This window comes from Grus americana, chromosome 1 (genome assembly GCF_028858705.1).
Source record: "Grus americana isolate bGruAme1 chromosome 1, bGruAme1.mat, whole genome shotgun sequence".
NCBI lineage: Eukaryota > Metazoa > Chordata > Aves > Gruiformes > Gruidae > Grus > Grus americana.
This window is the reverse complement of record NC_072852.1, coordinates 152,206,864-152,228,431: the sequence shown is the minus strand read 5'-3', so window position 1 is coordinate 152,228,431 and position 21,568 is coordinate 152,206,864. Positions and strand designations below refer to the sequence as shown.

General features: G+C 42.1%; 1 protein-coding gene across 3 annotated transcripts in view; it reads right to left on the bottom strand.

Annotated features, from left to right (window-relative positions):
* Positions 1–21,568, bottom strand: part of RASA3 (RAS p21 protein activator 3) — a 187,886-nt gene that overhangs the window by 128,216 nt on the left and 38,102 nt on the right. The window contains exon 1 of one of the 3 annotated variants that reach the window (XM_054822995.1): positions 14,444–14,562. The exons of 1 other annotated variant lie outside the window; for it this stretch is intronic. Coding sequence is in view for 1 of the 2 variants with exons in the window: in XM_054822975.1 (XP_054678950.1) it covers positions 13,288–13,342 (55 nt within the window). In the remaining variant the exon portion in view is untranslated. Of the gene's footprint in view, positions 1–13,287; positions 13,568–14,443; positions 14,563–21,568 lie in introns of those variants that run through there. One more of the 3 variants, XM_054822975.1, reaches the window with a different exon arrangement.

Sequence of the window (21,568 nt, the reverse complement as noted above, 5' to 3'; positions counted from 1 at the left end):
CAGGGATGCGGCATCTGCCACCTCTCTGGGCAACCCGTTCCAGCGTTTCACTACCCTCATCATAAAAGATTTCTTCCTTACATCTAGTCTAACTCTACTCTTTTTTAGTTTAAAACCATTATCCGTTCTATCGAAATAGGCACTGAAGAAGATATGTACATTGCAAAATACAGTAGCATTTTTGTCATGACACCAGAGACTACTAAATGCTTTACCTAGGATACAACAAAAGCACTGATACATCACCACTGCCTCCTCCAAAAGCACAAAGGGAACCAAATTCCCACCTTTAGAGCACAGCTACAAGATCCTGCCTTTTGACTGATTCCATGCTCTGAAGGGAATGCGTGGAAGCTCCTGTCCCTGTCTCGCTTGCTGGACTTCTGGAGAGCAACAAGAGATCAGACCTAGCCCTGTACCCACTATTTCCTCCAAGCAAGTCACCTCAAGTAATGGGTTTTTCAGATCACATTCCAAAGCACCCCAAGCAGTAGAAGAGGAGTTCTGGTATACCTGAAGCCTGGCACTAATTCACAGACATGTAAGCCCTTATTTGGCTCTAAGCCCTTCTTGGATAAGATATTCATACATGGCCCCATTTCATTCTGCCACTGTGCATGGTCTGTTAAGCACAGTATTTGCTCCTATGTGGCTCCCAATGCATGTGCATGGTACTGCTGAAGTAGGGACACCACCCAAGGAACATTTGGTACTTCTGGTTACTACCAAAATTAAAATGGCCACCATACAAAAAACAGAGTTTGACAGTGTACAACTATACATGAGTAACATTTCACGGGACTAGGAGAAAAATACACTGTCAACTCCAGAGATTCACTTTGCACAAGAAAGTAAAGCCCATATTCAAGAGCATGAAGTACACGTTACCCACAGGACTAGATTACCAATTCCCATTACCAGAAGCAGGGCATCAGCATACCAAAAATTTGCAGGTGTTAACAGGAAACTCTAAAAATGACATCATATACCACACTTCCCACTAGACTATTACAGAGATTGGTTACATTTAATACTGCAGTTGACTTTCAAAGTAAAGAAATATTAACTGAATGACTTTTAAATCCACAACTTTCTGGAACAGTGTCACAGAAGCAGGTGTCAAAACACACTAATTATCAGCCTGTTAGAGCTTCACTTTTACTGAAGTTATTTTGCTCTATTGCAACATCTCAAATTCCCCCAGGCACTTTTTATTCCCTGTCAAACTTCTGCCTCACCACTCAAAACCAGACATTCGGGAGTATTGGTCTGAATAAAAATTAGCTTTTTTTTTTCCTCTCTTTCTCAGGCAATTTTGCTTACTAGGCATAAAAAATGAAAAGCCATGGGTGAGTAGGGAGAGAAGTACACCACTTAACACTACCTTGAAATCTAGTTCCTTCCAACCTTAACATGCAACAGCAATTTCCTGAAATCCACTGCAGGCACCACCCCAGAGACTATAGAGGTTGGCTCTAAGCTTCAGTATGAGGGAAGGGGCATAAAGAGTTCCCCTAGCTTTAGTCAGGGGTGGATTTATGACCACTGACCACAACCTCCTTTCTCCATCATCATCTCTGAAGCACTAAAAGTCTAAGCCTATTCTGCAGGAACTACCTGGAGCTCCTGTCTTAAAGTCCCACTGTTAGTGTGAACTCTGGTGTTCACAGTGGTCGAGCAGAATCACACAAGGACTGCTGGCTGACAAGTGTGCAGCAAAATTAACTACTTCAGACAGTCTACAAACACAGGGTAACACTAATATTCACAGAAATAAAAGAGTGGTGTTGGTCAACTCCTACCTTACATTTGGGCCAAGACACACCTAACAGAGCACAAATGTGGTTCTTTGGGTATATTAATAATTTAACATTTGAATATTATGCAGCACCAGCCAAGGTCCCAAACATCAAATATCTACACTACAAAATGCAACTCCAAATTTCTAAAGAGGAACAGATCAGAGAACGTTTGCAGAAATAGCTGATGGGTCCCTTCTGCTTATCTACTAGGGAATACTTACACGAAAGTCAGAACTTAACCATTATGTTCATGGAGGCAATATGCAACTCCCTCTGATCTCAGGAAGGGAACCAGATTATAGTTAATGTCCCAGTGCTGCAGGGAAACATGGTCTGAAGGAGGTCTCCAGGACCAGACTTGGTCTAGGCTACTGAGAATTTGCATAGATCAAGACAAGGACCTTACTGACAATCAATGTAGGGCACAAAACTTACGGGAGCACAGCTCCTCTCTGACTTGAGCAGAGCAGGTGCAAGTTTTCTAGGACCTTTACTGCCTCCCTGAGCAGAGGACCCAAGAACCTTAAAAAAAAAAAAAAAAGAGGTGTGCTATCTTATGCTGCACCCATGTGATCCGCTGAAAGACAGACTTCAGACAACTGCTGGAGTTTCACAGTTCTGCCACTATTTTTGCATACCTTGTAGGAAACAAGTAGCACTTCCCCTGGTTTTCTTATAATACATAAATATAATGTGCAACTAACCATATGTACAATCCTTTTAAAGTAATCAATTATACAGTTTCTGCTAGGGACATCTGATAAAAAAAAAAAGTCAAAAGAAGATAAGCAACTGGAATCAGCAGATCTGCAAATCTGACCTGTAGAGGACTGGCAGCGCTAGCATTCCTTGTTTCTCTCTACTAAATTGCATTAAAAGAGGCAGTTAAAAATAAGGTAAGTATTTCCCCAATATTAAATTCTCCATAAGAGCAAATGCTGCCATTTCAGAGATATTCCACAATTCAAAAATGGAGGGGAAAACAGCTATTGCATTTATAAAGAGAAGAAACAATGCTCATAATACAAGCCTCATCTTAAAAGGTGTTTTGTGAAGAAGCTTTTGAACATGTATTGTACCACTACAGATCTTTCACGACTACAGACAGCATGTAGAGAGCAAAGCTACAATCTCAGAAACAGCACTCACAGTTGGCAGATGATGACAACAGCCACTGGACTATGAAGAACCTCCATTTGTTCTGGACAACTTGGACCAGCCACTCAGATACATAAGTATTCATAAAAGCACAATTTTTGCCAGATGTTTTGTTCATAGAGCAAAACACAGTCTTGCAAAAAAAATAAGAGCAATTCCATTAACCACTGTATCCCCTCTCTTTTTAGCGACTACTAGGGATCTGCAACAATGCAATCACAACTGGTAAATCTAACTAAAACATTGCTGGTTTGGAGGGGATGGATTGTTTTTTAGATGCATGCAACTCTCACAGTGTCATACTGTCAAAGCTCAATTTTCCAAGGTTGGGTTCACGTGTTCTGCAGCAGTCACCAGCTTTTCAAACCACAATCTAAAAGCAACTGTAGGATGTCACACCCTGTGTCTCCTGCAAAATAGATCTAATTTTCCATTACAAACTGGTGATTGTTCCTGGGCAGGGGGAAGAGGGAGAGAGAGAGGGAGACTAAGAAAGGGAGCTTTTATACTATCTACCAGATTTTTCTTCTCTTTCTACCACCCTCCTTCCTACAATTCTACAAGCTGAATGGCCGCCAGAAAAAAATCAACAAAACTATTTTTCATTGAAATATCAAAACAAAACATCTGAGAAGTTTCACGATACAGTTCAATTACCCTGTTAAACACAAGGAACATAAAACCACCTTTAAGAACTCACTAAATGCTTTAAAACACACATCTTAGAAGAAGATACCAAGAGAAACAGCTTTCAGAATGCTGCACTGTAGTACTGAATGGAACAGGAAATGAGGAACAAAGAAAGGAATTTCATAGATTCCAGATGTATTCTAACACCAGCTGGGAAACACAAGCAAGAATCAACTAAAGCCTTGTAAAAGGCTACCACTAACTGTTTTCTTCTAGAACTCTTGAACAAAAGTAAGTAGCTGTAAACAATTTGTAAATAGAAATATTTTTAGAAGAAATTGGAAACAGTAGTAAAAATAAACTTCTTCCCCTCTCTCCTATTTTTAAGGAGTTTAAAACCCAGCCATCAGTACATCTGTTTTTTGCAGCTGCTTTTACAAATATAAGAGCTCTGTATAAGCAGCCATAACAGAAGCACAACTATAAAAAAAAGTATTTCGAGTTGTCAGTTGTTCAATACTTGGAATATGAAAGCTGAATGAAACTTGAAAGCAAGGAAAATCAAAACCAGCAAAGCTGATTTATACTACATGCTTTCTGTGTAACAGGAACTGAATGGGAACTTAAATTAGTGAATTGCTAAAAAAGTTATCAGTCACACAAAAAACTTGTTCCTACAGCTATAAATTAAAAAATTAACCACTCTAATTTAAAAACCCTAGAAACAGAACTCCTTCAGAAGTTCAAATACCCTTCTGCTCCTTATGTTACCCAATGTCTCCAATGTTTTACATTCCTTTTCTGAAACACAAACTCAGGTGTTTCGACGCAAACTTCTTTTAAATGGACTTTGAAATGCCTTTGAGTAACAAAAAGCGACAAACGGACAAGTATATTTCCACCTAAGGTCACTGTAAAAGACAAAAAAGAAAGCTTAAGTGTGCATCTTAGGGAATGCAGACCTGCATTCATAGAATACTCCCCCTCCTACTATTATTGCAGAAATGACATTCTTCCCAACTTCAAGGCTTTTCATGCATTTGTTTGACATGGCAAAATTGAGACGCTTCATCTAATGTTCATCCACCTACTACCAGCTTATAAAAGTGAAGTACATTAATATTTATGCTAATTAAATATTGCATCAAATGCTACCTGTTCAAACATACCAGTCATTCATAAAGGTGAAACACTCTCCCTCTTACCATCACATCATACTAATTCATTTTAGTTAATGGTGATGCAGTCACACAGTTTCACACCCCAGCAGGTAGGGAACAGTAAGATTCAGTTGCTGGGCTAATGAATGGATATTTGTTTTGCCCCAGTGCTCCCTGAGAGGTAGTAACATGACAACGCGCGAGTCTCTAGTCAGGTAGAAAAAGATAAGACTTCTGAGGTATGGAATGAAAACTGAAGAGCAGAACTCCTAATCAACCTCAGAAGTTAGGCAAGTCAGACCAGGCTATAAATCTTCAATATTTTGGGGGTTTTCCACAGCAGACCTCAAAAATACAGATACACTACACTTTTTTCCCTTTCAGACAGAAAAGGGGAAAAAAACCTCAAAGCCCTCAAACTTCCCACTGAATCTCTAAAGTGTTTTACACTTGGCAATGATCCATGAAAAATTTCAAGAAATGAAAATAGGAAAAAAAAAACAGTTCTTCATAATTTTGAAGCTTCACATCTCACTTTGCAAAACTTTCACCCAGAAAGTCTTCTATAGGAGGAAAACAACATGTGAAGTTTCAGGGAAGTTGCTTTCCCTTGGTAGAGGTTAGGATGGGGGAGGAAGGAAGTTAGATTTGTTTTGTTTTTATTCCAAAACAAAGCTTTTAGTTGGATCCTAAATTCAGTCATCAGTCCACTATGCTGAAGAAATAAAACAGGCACTGCTAAAGAACAGATACTTCATAAGGTTTAATAAAATCAGAAGGTAAAAGAAAGCTATTCAGAATGTGCAAGTCTATGATCAGCTTTTCAGTTTAATAAAACCTGTTATAAACTCCAAGCATATCTCAAGCTTCTCCTTGATTTTTTTCCACAAAATAGATAAATCCCTTGTACTAGAAGGTTTTAAAACACAACATTAAGACATACTAGTGAATGTTTTAACCATTAATACATGCCTTAGGTGACTTGCTCCCCAGACACATTAATAGTCCACTGGCACAAACAAATACTCATTTTTCTTCTACATGTTTGGCTGAACATTTGTTGGTCTGAAATCATTATGAGTAATGTAACTCTCTGATATTTACATCTTTTACTGTATTCAGCAAAGACTACAATCCCCTGTCTTTATCCTAGGCTTCTTGCTCTCACACAGGGAAACTGTAAGATTTATTCTCCAAACACGCCAGTTTGCAGAGGGTTTTCTCACAACTGAATCAAATATGAGAGATATTAAGTACTCTTTAATAACTCCAAGTGGATTTTTCCTCATCCTTTCCCCCACACCCTCCAAGAGAAAAATTGCTGCATGAGCTACTCAAAGACTTAATTCAGCTCTCACAGAAGTGTAGTTACTGACTTCAACAGAAGTATTCACAATTTACACTCCTGTAATGGAGATCAGTCAGTCCTTCAGTAGTCATAGTCTAAGAAAGGATAGAGGGAATACCTGAAGGTCCATTTGCAGTCTATACTGTTTATCTGCTCTAAGAATTTTAACCTGATGTATACTATCAAAGGTATTTTAGAAGTTTTTTTTTTTTAAATTGTATTTTCCAGTCTTGCTGTAGGCAACACCCTTCAGTGTTTGCATGAGAAGGTCTTTCTTAAATGCGAGCATCAGTGCAATGAATGGCTTTGTATAATAACGGAGTGTTTGACAGCATATCTATGTAAGTAGAAATCTTGCTGTGATGCAAAGAAAGGGGAAACAGGGTTCTGCTCAAGCGTAAACATGATAATCAACATGAGGTGCCTCAGCATTAGAAGACAAGTGTGTAATGGAGAAGTAGGGCAGCATCTGTACTAAACAGTTAATACCAAGTAAAACACCTGAACTTTCATAAGCAGCTAAGGGTCCTGAACTGAGTGTGAGATGCAAGCAATTCTCAGGTGGAAGGTCACAGATATAGAGGTATCAGTTTGGCAGGTTATCCTCTTGGTGGTCTTGCTGAAGTTTTAACATTTGTCCTCCAGAGTAGCCGACCAAGCTGAAGTAGATTGGAGGTTAACAAACATATTATCAACAAGAAAACATGTACTGTGGAAGGGGAGCAGACTAAAGAGTGTAGAAAGATTCAAGCAGTCTCATGATGCTGCCAGTGTACAGGCATGAAGGCAGGGGATGCACCTGCTGTCCCCTCCATCTGATTTCCCACTCACACATGCCCAGTCAGGCTTCTGATGCTTGTCCAGAGACAGCTCTGACATTCACTTGAGTGCACAGATTCAACTCACTAAAATGGAAGAAAACTAAACCTGACAAGAAAAGTGAAGTTGCATTCTTTGGACCTACTTTGCAAATTGAACTGGATTTTTTTTTTGTTAGCGGAGGAACATCAGTCAACAGCAGGTGTGTTTGAGGTGGGGGGTGCATAGAGTGTTTCATAGCTGGGAGCAAGATGAATAGGGAAGGGGAAAAGCAAGACCTGCCTTTTCAGCAACAACAAGCTACTAATTTGGGTTAGCATATCATGATGTCATGCCTTGGACTGTACCTACAAGAACAGAATCAACGTGTGAAACATGGAGGAGAACAGCATCAGGCACAACAGAGACATAAGAACACAGGAAGAGAAGCTAGTATCAGGATCTATTTAACCCAGTAGTTTCAGAAATAGAAATTTGTTTTCAACCAATAATAATAAAATTTTAAAAAAACCACAAAAACCACACCAACCAGTCTGAAGAGTAATTCAATGCAATGAAAAGTTTTTGAAAGCATTTTCTAGAAAACTGTGAAGCTAAGATATCCAGCACTTACATAACATCCTCCTGTAAGAGCATTTGGTACTTTGACCAGCACATAATCACCTCAATGAGAAGACAAGAAAACACTATTAGTTCTCATGAGAGAGATTAGTGAATGTTTTTTTCAAATGTAATAATTCCAAAACAGGACAAAAAAACCTAGAAAGTTTGCTTCCTGACATCAGAGACTCTGGGCAGATCTGTTTAATGGTCTCACTCCTGTGAATTTACCTCTACATGCTCTAAAAGCCAAGTCACATTGGCTTCCACTCATATATGAATAATTTTTTACTTAAAAGAAAGTTTAGTTATGGATAATTTGATGATGGCTGGCAGCCCCAAACAGAAGCATCTTCCATTTCTTCAAAACTAAGTTCACTGAAGCATTTTCCACTGCTACCTTCATTTTCTCCTCCTCCTGCAGAAACTATGCTTTGGTCTCCATTTTTGCTCCAGCCACGGCTGTTCCTGACAGTCCATGAACAGTCAGAGCACTCCTCCTCTAGAAATAACACTGGTCGCAGCTCTTTTCCATTCAGCACACTAAAACACAAGTCAGAACACAACAACCACCAAATTTAGCAGAGTTTGAAATATTGAACCAGTGGTAAAAAATCTGCATAATCTATTCTGCACCCTCCGCAGCCTGTCAGACTCAAGCCTTAAATAGCATTGCAGTCAATCAATAACAACATAAGTTGTCACTTTATTTTACCTACGCAACATCAGTTTAAGCTGTACTTGTTAACTTTTTAATGTGCAGAAATGATCTTGAGAAGTCTTGAATATATTCAGGGTGAGATGCAAGTAACTTTTCTTCCTTTCTTGTTGGTCCACTAACTTTGAAACACTACAAAGATCATTGTTATCTTTATAAGAAACATTTTACATTTCCTAAATAATAATTTTCTATTATATATATAGATAAGTACTTGGGAAAAATTCCTCATTCTAAAAATATCTATTCAACAACCTTATGCCCCATTTAAATGAGGATAAATCCTTTTACAGTATTATGCAGTGAACATATTTAGTCGTACTTACTTCTACAAGTAACCACTTAAGGCACTAAATCCCACCAGACAACATTAAAAGGGACATCTTCTCAAGGCAAAATGGATTTCCCTGATCAACCTTAGGACTATTAGACTTAAGGGAGGCCTTAAGGTTGTCAGAGACAAGATAGTTCCTCCTTCACCTCACAGAAACGCAGAGCGGCATCTCTCAAACATTTATTCCGTATCAAGTTTAATGGTGGAAGGGCAGTAAATACCTTCTCTTGGTAATCGACCTGCTTAAACGCTAGTATACCTGCACTTAAACAAATACTCAGCCAGACTTCACCCAAGACTCTCCGTTTCCAAAAAAAAAAGTTTGATTACTTTTGCAATGTCTTAAACTACACAGCTCAATATGAATTAGTAAAGAGGCCACATCAAAATTAAGAGTCAGAGAGACAGCACAGTCTAGAGACCAACCATCCTCATCTAGGTAACTGGATCATCACAATGTAAATGAGGTTTTTGAGTTCTCAGAAAACAGTGGGTTTACCCTTTGAACAGGGTAAGCTGTGAGTGGAGCACCAAATCACATGAGGTAGTAGCCAATCTTTATCACAAAAATTTCACAGCTTCGTGCCAATCACACTTAGCGCTAAGGAGAGACTATGCTGCCAGAAGTTCCACATTTTAGACTATGACCTCAACACCTGCAACCACAAAAGGTCCATCCCTGGCCCTTTCTAAGGACGATAAAAGAGCTTTAGAAGTTTATGCAGGTCTTAAATTGTGACAAGCCCTCAAAGTGTACAAGAGGACCACCATGATCTCTGAGGTCAACACAACAATGAGCAAAGGATCCTCCTCATTATATTCGTGCCCCAGTAGCCTCTTGATGTGCAGTATCCTCCTGTCTCAATTATTATTCCAAAACTATGGGATGTGTTTAGCCTCTATAACAAGCCCAGTTACAGCTAGAAAAATACAATTCTGGAGCAGAGCCTAATACTCCTAGACAAAAGAGTACTAGATTTCAGGGACACGGAAAACTTGTTACTTTACAGGGAGAATTCACAAACGAGCTGTTTCTTTAGATTTTCCAAGTATAAATAATTTCACGAAGTAAAATCTGGCAGAAGGTTCTCCGCTAACCAGTATACAGCCTTCCATAGCAGAAACACTGAATATGAGCTTTTATTTTTTCAACTGAAAGTTTAATAGTTGATGCCATTTAAGGAGGAAAAAAGTAGCAATTAATTTCAAAAATATTTATTAAATATTTTTGAGAGTACAGCACAAGTCATGTTGTCAAGCAGAAGGACTCTCTTTGTAGTTTTTCCAGCCAATCATCAGCCATGGAGCCTTATGTTGTTTCCTTTCAGGTTTTGAAACACTGACTCATGGAAATATCAGCACTGCACACTTCCTCAAAGTGGCAATCTTATAGGAAGTGTTTGTTTAGTCTTACATGACACATTGTTTTGTTTATGTATAAGGGATTCTGGTAAAAAAAAATTTCAATTAAGGAAAAAAAGACAAGAGGACAAGTTTCAGTTATGGGAAGCCAAAATAAATCAATTTCAAATAGACATTTGAACAGTGCATTCATTAGCACAGACATCACTTTTTTCTTTTTACTGTATGTTACTTCCTTGCAATAGACGTGAGCAGAAGTAGCCAGGCATTGAGTTCTTTCAATTCAACAAACCACTAAAGAAACCAGAAACTGGACATGAGATAGCACAGTAACAATTCCTCTTACACTGCTACCCACAATGACAAGAGTTTGTATCATTGCTCCACAGCTTCAGTATCTCAAAGAGACGTTTTTTGTAAGTGGCACATCATTGGCAGTACAATCAAATGAGGGAAACTCAAGTTCCTAAGAAGCTCACAGGTTCACATTTTCAATAGGTGAAACAGATGGCTCAAGCCAAATCCAAACATGACTAGAAACAACACTACCAGAATGGGGAAGTATTTAGGAGATCTGGGATCTGATCACCCATCTAGCTAAATATGGCCCATTCTATGCAACCCATCAGTCCCTAAAGAACAAGTTACACCAGCAGTAGAAAACACCTTCATTTACCCGCAGCTTCTTGGAAATACAGGACAAGACCAAGCCATAGCAATAGATTACATTAGGGCATTCAAACATCTCTAGGCTATAGATGTTTTGCATGGCCTGAAGCCTCCAAACTGCATCAGCCTCTCTATTAAGAAAGGCATGTCACCACAAGTGCCCCACCCTGATCTCACAGTGCACTGATTCTTCAAAGCATCATCCTACATTTCGTGATGTTTACACTGAGGTATACTTGTATATCAGTGCCCCCCACTCATGATTTGCCAGGAAAGGTGCTCCAGTGTGGAAACATCTTAGCAGATCAAGCACAGAATATCTGCAAGTCAGAGATCAGTCAGAGCTTGGCCATGAAACAAGCTCCCAAAGAACAGAACTGACCACTTCTAGAGCATGATAAATCAAAGTAAATCAAGACAGGAAATGATTCATCCCTTTGTCCTTGAATAACTTATCCCTTAACCCCCCAAAAGATTCAAAGCCTTCTGTCACTAAAGAGAGAAGCCTACAAGATATTAGTGAATTGTAACTGCTAAAAGGCAAACAAATTTACTCTTGGGAATAGCTGACAAAAGTAATGTCCCTCCAATGTTCATCATCTCCTTTCAAATCCACTCACAGGTGTTTTTGCTGGGAGTCTACAAGTATGTATACAGTTCCTTCAAGATTATGATTGCTTTACAAGACCTGTTAGATTAGAAATACTGCCTCAACCCATCATAGGAATCCTGCCACTTCTATTTTTCTGAAAAATTTCACAAAAGATAGTAAGCTACAGAAAGGTATTTAACTTTCAAAAACAACTCCCAGAAACTCATGCTTCTGCCACGAAAGCTGATGAATATGCATTGAGATACTTTCCAGTGAACAGAAGGAAAGAGCTCGGTTTTGTGTGTACTTATTATCGCCCTCTGCTGTGTTACAGCAGAAAACCTGGGCACAGCAGCGCTCCAAAAAGCACCTGGCATTATTCTTGCAGTTCACTGAGTAAAGACCTTCTGCTTAGAAGGCAGAAGTGAAGCACCAGTGTACCAGTGATGCACGCAGTCTTTCCTACTTACTATCCACACTAAAAGGCAGCAGGGATCCTTACTGCAATACTGCATATTAATCAAAAGCTTAGCTCTGATGAGGACTCTGATAACTGAAGTCAGCAGTAGGATTAACTTTAGTCCATGATTTAATGAGATTAATCTCAAGTCTTGCTGCTGTTATTATCTTCCATCTCTTCTACCACTCAAAGAAATCCCCACACTCTAGTGACTTCAATGGTTTAGGTATGACAACATCGTTTTCTTCTCAAAATAAACAAACCACCCAAGAGTCATCACCTTATATGTGAGATGTGTTCTTACTCCTTTCAATACAAATCACCAGATACGAACAACCTGCAATAGCACCCACTGTGTGGTGTCCAAATTTCTCCTTTGTGAAAAGACTTTTTTTTTTTCCTCTCCTCTTTGGAAAGAGCCAGAAAATAAGTCTCTGACTATACTCCATAGTCTTACTGAATCCATTTTTCTGGATGTATAAAAGAACACAGAATCAACACATAATTTTCATTTTATGTCATAAAATTTTATTTCTTAAAGTCTGCTATCACTAGACTACCTGCTAACAATTAATAAGGAAACAATCCTAGCAATGGTCTCTTTGAAATATTAATGCCATTATCTAAGAATGAAATTTCCTATGCAAATTCAAGTTTCAATTTTATCTAACATGACAATTGCCGGTTGCAAATTTGCTTTTACATGCACGGATATGCAAGAGGAAATTTTTCAAGAGCGTTAATAGGAAGCTACAAGCCCAACTCCCTTAGTACCCATCCCTGCGAGCTCGGCACTAAACTTCCACTTCCCCCCAAGCTCCCCGCCACCGTGCCCCACCTAAGCGAGGCAAACCGCTCCCTCTGCATACGGGTTTGATTCTGTTACGGAAACGAGGGATTTCCCTCCCAGCCGGCACACTCAGAACTCTACCAGAGAGAGTTTAATCTGCACGCTGACATCTGTCGCTTACTTTCTAATAATGTGGTTTGGGACTCGATCAACAGCGAGAAGAGGAGCGAACCTCCAAACGCGAGTCGCAGGAAGCCGTGAAGCAGGAGCAGCCTCAGCCCGTCCCGCTCACTGAGGCACGGGCTGAGGCACCGGCTTCCTTCCCACAGCCGCTTTATGGCCGGTTTCGCACCAGCTTTGCCAGTGACATACAGTACTGAGACTCGGTGACCGCCTTCAAACTTTTAGCGCGTAGCTTAGCAACGAAAAGGAAAAAAAAAAAAGAGAGGCAAAATCCGCACAATATCCTGCGCCGCCCGGACTCCCGCCGCCGCCGCTCGCCAGCCGGACGCGCACGGCGCTACCGGCCTGTCACCGCGGCACCCGGCCGCCTCACAAGCACCGGTCGGTCCGCCCCTCACGGCGCCGCTCCCCACCGGCCCCGCACCGCCAGCCTGAGGCGCCGCGGAGCCCCGCCGAGCCGCTGGCACCGCCCGTCCCGCCGCCGCCGCGACCCCCCACCGCCGCCCCCAACCGCTCCCCCGGCGGGACGCGGCGCTCAGGCGAGCGCAAATGAGCATCCGGCGCCGGGCGCCTCGCTGCACCGGCGCTCCCCAGCGCCCGGCGCGGCCGGCTCCAGCGGGTCTCCCCGCCCACTGCCAGCCGCCCCTACCCCGCGCTCTCACCGATTTTAATCCTGACGCTCTGGAAAACCCGCAGCCCCTCTTCCTCCACCGCCATGGTGGTGGTGCCGCTGCCGCGCCTGGCGCTCAGCAGTGCTCGAGCCCCGCCGCCGCGGAGACGCACGGGTCGGGCCGGGCAGAAGGAGGAGGCAGTCGAGCTGCTCCGCCGCGACGGGAAGGAAAGCGATCGGACTGCTCGGAGCGCGCCGCAACCGGGCTGCCGCGAACGAGCGAGCGAGCAGCCAAGCGGAGCAGAGCTCAGCGCTCGCCTCCTGCCCCTCAGGCTGGCAGCTCCCGCCCCGCCGCCGCTCTCTCATTGGCCAGCGGGGCAGCCGGCCGCGGCGCTCATTGGGCTGCTGCCTGCCAGGGGCGGGAGGGGGAGCAGGGTGCCGGTGTGGGGGGGTGGTGGTGTTGCAGCGCTTTACAACAGCTGGCGCGCGGCGGCAGGTCGCCCAGCTGCGGAGCGCGCGCGCCGCGCCTCGGCCGCCCCCTCAGCCGCCGCGGGGCTGCCGCTGCTGCCCTCGCCCCCGTCCCGTAGCCGTGCCCTGCCGCGCCGTGCCGGGGAGGCGGTGGGTGGGAGGGGCGGCTCCGTTCCTCTCGTCCGCGGCAGCCCCCCCTCCACCCCGCCGGGACTCCCGAGGGGGCAGCGGGGGGAGGGGGAAGGCTGACTAACTCTATGGCCCGTCTCCAATGCCGGCCCGGACCAACCGTCGGGGAGCAGCCGTTGGCCCCGACCGCGGGGCCTGCGCGTCATGGCGAGAGGGAGGGAGGGATGTTCAAGTCCTCTTTCCCACGGAGCCATAAAGAAAGGGCACTGGCGATGCCCCCAGGTTGAAACCCATTCATTAGAGGCGAAAAGAAGGCCCGTATTAAATAAGCAAACCCGTTTGGGCATTGGGAGCAGGCCAGTCTGTCTCCTGGCTCCATCTGATCCGTGGCAAAGCTCGATCTACCTGATTGCACGGGAAGAGCAGGGAATTCAGATTTCAGACTTGCATGATTATACATTAAACGGCAAGAAACAGAACCTGTGTCAGTATTCAGTGCCAAACTTCAGGTCTTGTAAAGTCACTAATTGAAATACTCCTTCCCTAAAGGTCTGGCAAAAGCAGAGCACGAAGTTCAGTAGAGGTCTTCAAAAAGTGAAAAATGAAATTACCTTTGGTGCAGACAATCACAACCTCGCTGAGGAGGCTCAGAACATCCCTACCCCAAACAGCGTGGGCACAGCACAGTCCAGCATGTCCAAGAAGCACAACAAAATGCCCTTTCTGAAGCCTGCACCAAAAAGAGAAAGAAAAAAAGAGAGAAACCCTTCCTTACCATCAAATGCTTTCCCACTCTATCTATAATTTCAGAAGGGAGGGAAAGGCAAACAGACTAAGAACAATCTATACATATATCAAGAAGCTAATATTGAAGGAACCAAATAGCATGAAATCAGAAGGCAAATCCTAAGTCGGTCCCATGCACTATGAAGGCTGTAGGCAAGAAGTTGTCCAGGCAAACTAAAAGTATGCAGTTGGGCAGTCCATCATTGCTTGAATCATGCAGGTACAACACTTAAGGAATTCCCTCTATTTAAAAAAAGATATGAGATATTGAAATATATAACAGCAAATGAAAACTTGGGAAGGAGGTAGAATGGCAGTGGAAGTCAGCTTGTAGGAAAGCCTGGGGCACCTGGGTTTTCCAACAGAGGCATGGGCCTAACTCTGCAGGAAACTGGCAAGCTCACAGCCAAAAAAGGAAGCAGTGAGTTATCTTAAGGAGCTGCCTGACTTACTGTGTTCTCCTTGTCTGCATAGCCAAGTGACATATGTAACTTGATAAAAATACTTTTATAGCACAAGACTCTGAAGGGATTTTCTAAAGCACAGGCTTCCATTTACCAACACCCATGCCGTAATTCCCTCCTCCTCACTGCAATATGCCCAGTGTCCTCTGTAACCTCATTACATTATCCCCATTCCACCTACCACGTGTCGTCTCTTCTCCACAATGCTCCCAGCTCACTGCGATGCTTCAGCTCCTCTGCCCACCGGTCCTTTGCATCCCCATGATATCTGCAGTGCTCCCTGTCCTAATAACCTTTAGCATTTTCTTCACCGTAGCCACAATTTCAGCTGTCACAATACTTCTGACTCCCCTATTTTTGTCTCACCTTCCAGCTGGACAAGAGGCAACACAACTAAAGCCCGAACAGAAGCTACAAGAATGCTGGTCAGACAGCTCACATTTTAAGGAGGACACTGATTCAGGCTGGCCAACCTGTTGTTGCCTCTCAGATGCTGGATGTGACAACAAACAGTTTTGGAGTGTGCATGTTGTATAGGTCTGTTTTAACACTGTGCATGCTCACAGATAAAAAGCAATACACAACAGCTGTAGCTTTTGCTCCTTCACTACACACGCACACACCTTGAAACATACTTGCACAAAATACAGGCCCACTGAGTCATCTCACTGAAGAAGAATGGCGAACAAACTGTTATACACAATGCTGTACACAGGCAGGAGCAAGGACTTTCAGCTATAAGCAAGTGGATAAAGTTTAGCTGTAAGCAAAGGAAAATGGATCCTATTGTCAGGATCCCTATAAGTTGACCCCAAACGAGCTCACAAATTGAGCTTACAGATCTCTTTAAAAACATGTTATCTTTGTACGTGTGGTGGTGATTCAGTAACCAAAGAAACTTCTTCTACACGCTGATACTGGGAACAGATAAATCTTCCACAACAGCATCAGGGAGAAACCTGCTTCCATGCTCTAAATGCAATAGATATCTCAGATAAAATATTTTACTTCTTTTTTCTGTCTTTGCCTTTGGTACATAAAGACTTCAGCTGACCTCATTTCCCCGTCCGAAGCTTTTCTCATCTGCAGAAAGTTGATCCCAAAATAGTCATTAAAAAAAAAATCAATTTATCAATTCTCTTCTCAGCATTTGCTGCTGGAAGACTTACTCTCAGCAGATACTCAACAGACTATGCTTCCAATTTGCAATTGTGTTCTTTTCAGACAGTTGTGGCACTTCCATCTCCTTTATGTCCAGGAAACAAAACAAGATATCTACCTATAATCCAGTTATTATATGTTCACAAAACCAGGCTATACATAAATTCCCCACTCCTTTTTGCACACTCAAATTTGCAGTCAGAGCCCAATACTTTTAAATCTAATTTCATTTGACCCAGCATAAATTCACCCTGTTATCTAAGGTGATGGTTGTCCCCCACATCCTAACCTTGGGTTTTGCTTGCAACCTCTCCCTGTGCTAGCACTGGTGCTCACAAGGGTATGTGGTGTACATTTGTTGGGTAAAAAAAAAAAAAGCCTGTCACGACTCCCATTTGTGTATCATGAAAAACAAGAGGCCCATAAGCCATGACATTTTGAAATGCTTTGCCCAGGATCATAAGCAACCTGAGCAAAAGGCATCCCAATCCAAAGGTGTGACTGGAGCACAGCAGTATGCTGGGCAGCTTTAGGAATGCGTGCTTACCTACAGCTACACTGCCAGGCTGTTTTTCAGGATGGCCTAGCTTTATCAATAGCACGGATATGTCCAGGAAGGCTGTGGCAAAATTCAGCCATAAACCCAGCCTTTCCTTTAAAATGTAGCCAACTATCACCAACTTCTGCACTTAAGCATAAAAGAAACTACCAAGGTGCCTACAGAATCAATTAGCAACAATCAGAACAGACCAACGTCAAAAACAAAACACCAAAACAGGAAAAAACCCCACCCTAATAGTAAAGAAACCCCAACTTACAGCAAGGACAAAAGAAAAAAAAAAAAAGGCAAAACCCCACCCTTCTTACACTTCACCATGAAATAAATCGAGTTTCCTCACATGAGAATCTACAAATTGTTACTTGTGGCTCACTGTGCTGTCCAGCTACTCTTCTGGTTTCCCACCAGCCCTTTTCTCCTGAAGCTCTGTGACAGTGCTTTCGTGTATCAGTGTGCTAGTTTATTTTCTGTTGTCTCTTGTTTTTTTGACATAAGGCTAAAAGCTTTTTGCTCTCTCTGTAATAAACGTGTCTCCAAATCTATGTGTCATACAGTCCAACAATGTAAATGAAAGCAATGTTTCAAAACTCACATGAATATGTATTTTTAAAGATGTTAAATGCATTATAAGAAAGAGCCCAAAAATGTGCATTGCTTTTTCAATATCTCCATTGTTGAAATGAAGCCTCAGCAGCAGCATATCACGTGTGTGTGTGTATTACAGATAACATGTGCAGGCAACATGAGGTTTGCAGCTGCTAGCAGTCTGATCAAAAAATCTAAGCAAAGTGAAATGCTGCTTTTTAAGATGTGGATGAGTCTGTTAATGACAATATCTTTTCCAACTTTTCTTCATCCAAGCCATATGGGTTTATATTATCAGCTCTTCAGAGGATTCTTGGGTCTAAATTAGACTACAAAGAAGGTCATTTTCTGTGACTCATTTGTGCCAAGCAAGGAAATCATTTCCTCTCTTGATCTACATGATAGCTTTCTCTTGGGAGGAAACAGAATATAAGAAGCTTTCTAATCTCCGTTTGCATTATGCAAGAAACTAACAAAATATGAACCTACTATCCCCTGGGTACCACAAAGCTGCTACCTATATTTATGTGAAGGAACAACATATTTAAGACAAATCTATGGAAATATAACTGTAACACAGAGTAAGACTATGATGTGATGACTGAGCAAGATGTTGTGATCGAATTTTAGGAAGACATAGATAGTTTCAGCTAATAATATCTATGCCAGGCCTAAAGGCAGCTACTATCCATATAGAGATGCTGCATGGTTTAACTGCTCTGACTACGGTGATCCAATAAACATTTATCCCTGGTAAAGCGAGTGGGGAAGCAAAGATGTCTTTAGTAGTGCCTCTGAATCTTACTGCCTGAGTAGTACATCCAGCCCTCGCAGTGAGACCTTTCACAGTAAGACAGTAAAAGTAGGAGGTGTTTTTGCTCCTGAAGTCCTAGAACTAGCCAGCTGGTCAGGAAAGGGCTGCAGTCCTTACCCCAGTCTCCATGCACAATGAAGTATGGCAGAAATATAATGAACCTGTGTAAGTAGGAAATTAAGAATGAGTCTGTGATTACCTGTGTCTCCACAGGCTAAGAGTTTGCATCTGACATAGCTACAGAAGAATGAAGGAACAGTAATGAAATCGCTCGTATGGTTAGTCTGGCAGAGAAACACGTTGCCCATTACACTAAATGAAAGAAGGAAAGGAAGAGAACGATGACAAGAAGGTTTTAATTAGCAAAATGTCAGCAACAGTGGCAAGAAAGCACAGGTTTTACAAAAATACAGAAGTGACAAAGTTTAATTGAAGGAGAAACATGGAAAAGGGTGGACACCACTGAGATGGCTGTTACTGAACTCTATGTGTGTACTAGTATATACATGCAAGGTGCACTCACACACTGGATAAAAATAGATGTATGCATCAGAAGCAGGAAAACTGGGGACTGCACTGCAGTTACTACACTTAAAGATCTCCACTGTGACCCCTGAGTACAGGAAGAAACGCATGTCTACCTGTTGTTCTTACTACTTGCCTTTTCAAAAAATCTCACATTTTTGCTGGTTGTCACTGAAACACTGGGCCAGGAAGAGGCCAGAAGAGGGAAAAGAAAAATGGCTTTAATTACAGGAAAAAGGGGCCAGTGAGAACTGGTTGTTACAATAGCTGCGACAATACAACTAATCTTCATGTTGTATGTTTTTTTAATCTTTTTTTTTTTTTAAGAACACTTTGCTTGTTTAATTCTTGTTCATCACTTCTAAAAACCTGTCAGTCTAATGCCCTCCTAAAAATGTAACTATGTTAAAATCCAAGTCATTTCAGCAGCAAGCACAGAACATTCAGGATTCCAATGAAGTTTACCAACATGAAATACCTTCTGATTAAACTTGTAGAAGCATTGTGTTCTGGGGCATATCTGCTCTACTTGAGCCTATAAACTTTGCTTTCCTATTAAGGAACAAATCCCTTTATCCTTCCATAAAAGATTATAATGTAATAAAACTGCATTAAGATCTTACAGCGAACAAAACCCAGTGATTATGTACAGGAATGAAATGTGGTGAATTTTACTGCAGTTTAATAAGTATGCATCCATTCTCATCTCTCCCACATTAGCCTTCTGTGGAACTGCTATAACTAAGTGAAAACAGCAAATAATCTTGAGAAAGAAAAACTGAGCAGCAATGGGACTTTCTACTTTCTTTAAAAATACTGAGTACTGCTGTTTGCAATAAATCTGTGGTTATGTAAGCAGGCATAAAACCACCCGTATTTCCAAGTCATTGCGTATTGGCAGCCATAATCATCACTTTTGTATCTTCATTGCTTTTATGCCATCAGCTCATTTGCAGTCTTCTCTGCTCTTTATGAGAATTAATTTGACAACACAGGACTCCATCCTTACTCTCCAACTCCAAGGCAAAGCTTCAAACCCCCTCAGTTTAGCAGCACCAACAGTATCTCTTCTGAGGGGGCTGCAAAGGAGAGCTCTTACCCCATCTTCTCCCTCATATCCACCCCAGGGGGCTGTACAGTCCCCAAAGGGAAGCCACTGGAATTATACTACCAACATCTACCCAAAACCACCCATAGAACAAACACTGCTCTGCCTTCCAGATATGTCCCAGTTTTGCACTATAAGCAAGATTTATATGACAGATGCCATAAAGTTTACATTGACTTTGAGAAGCTTTGCATAATTCATCCACAACCAGTGCCGTGAGTGATACAGCTATCCCACATGCAGCTATAAACCTTGAATAGACTTTTCCATGTAGTCATGCATTTACTATGGGTCAGATCCTGTGGTCTTCCATTTGCTCAAAAATCCCATTGAAGCCAATGCTGGCGGGTCAGCTTGCAAATGCCACCCTCTCTCTGTGTGGTGAATAGCCCTCATTGAACCCACTGGGATTACTCATGTGTGTGAGTAACTACTAACAAGAGCAAAATGAGCAAAATCCGGTCCTCATTAGGGACTGCTAATCTGGAAAAAAAAAAACCCCTCTCTCAGTCAGTAGTACCACTCAGGCAAAGCAACTCTGCCGGCGAGGTGCTACCTAAAAAAGGCAATGTGGCGCAATTTGGCACCATATTTTTAGCATGTAATTCTTTAAAGCATCGGCTAATTATACAGGCATGACTGCATGAAGGAGTTCTCTCCTGTCACAGTACATGAGCAAAGATAATCTTATACCATGAAGCACAATTAGCCAGATGGTTATTTGGAGGTTTTTGGAATAGAAGCAATTTCTCTGATCTGGGAAATAAAAAAAAAATCAACGCTGAATTAAAAAAACATCATACCAAGTATTTAATTACATATTATCATGGGTAACTACTAATCGGCTCCAATTATGCAATCGTATTTTATTGCTGTTGGAAACACATTTATAGCCACTATATAATGTGTATATTTAAGTCAATATCTGAATAAATAGTCTGGAAAACACATCATTTGTACCCAGATTTGGTTACTAGCACGATTATCATCTGCCACCTGCTGGAAATAGCTGTGAAAGCTCAACTAAGTTCCACAGATGGAAGGTCTGGTCACTCATCAAAAATAAATGTCAAGGAGCAAAATATGCTCCTTGTACCCAGGAGCTTATTCCTCCTGCACTCAGTAGAAGAGTTTAATGGGGGTATTTACATGCATCCTCAGAGAAGCCATAACATGACATTGTTTAAACAAACCAATTTAATTTGCTATTGAGAATAATGTTATCTGCCTGCGTCTGACCAGAAGGCAAGATATATAATCTGAAAATAATGCACCCAGCTAATCCCATCTCAGACTGGCATCACACTCTTGCCACTCTGCTGGAAATGGCACAACTGCAGGTCCCCCTGCACTACCCTCGCAAAGGATTTCTTCCTCTACCCAATATAGTCTAGCATTGTCTTTGAACCTCATTTGAAGAGATTGACCGTTCTGGTTTTATGGTGGCCCATAAAACCCTCAGGGAGAACAAAACCTGCCTGTCCAAGACATCTGTTCTCACTCAAAAAAAAAAAAAAAGGCAGTGAGAGGGTTTGGATGAGGTCTTTCTCAGACCGCCAGAACCTTGTAACTTGCTGCCTCTGCGCCAGCAAACTAGAGTCAGTAATCCAAGTAAGCCAGAGGGTAAATCCAAAGGCAGCACTGCAAGACTCGCTTTCCTCTCTCGCTTGCATGGAACAGGCTGAACAGTAGCAGGACGCACAGGTAAGACTAGCAGTACTTGTCAGTGTGCTG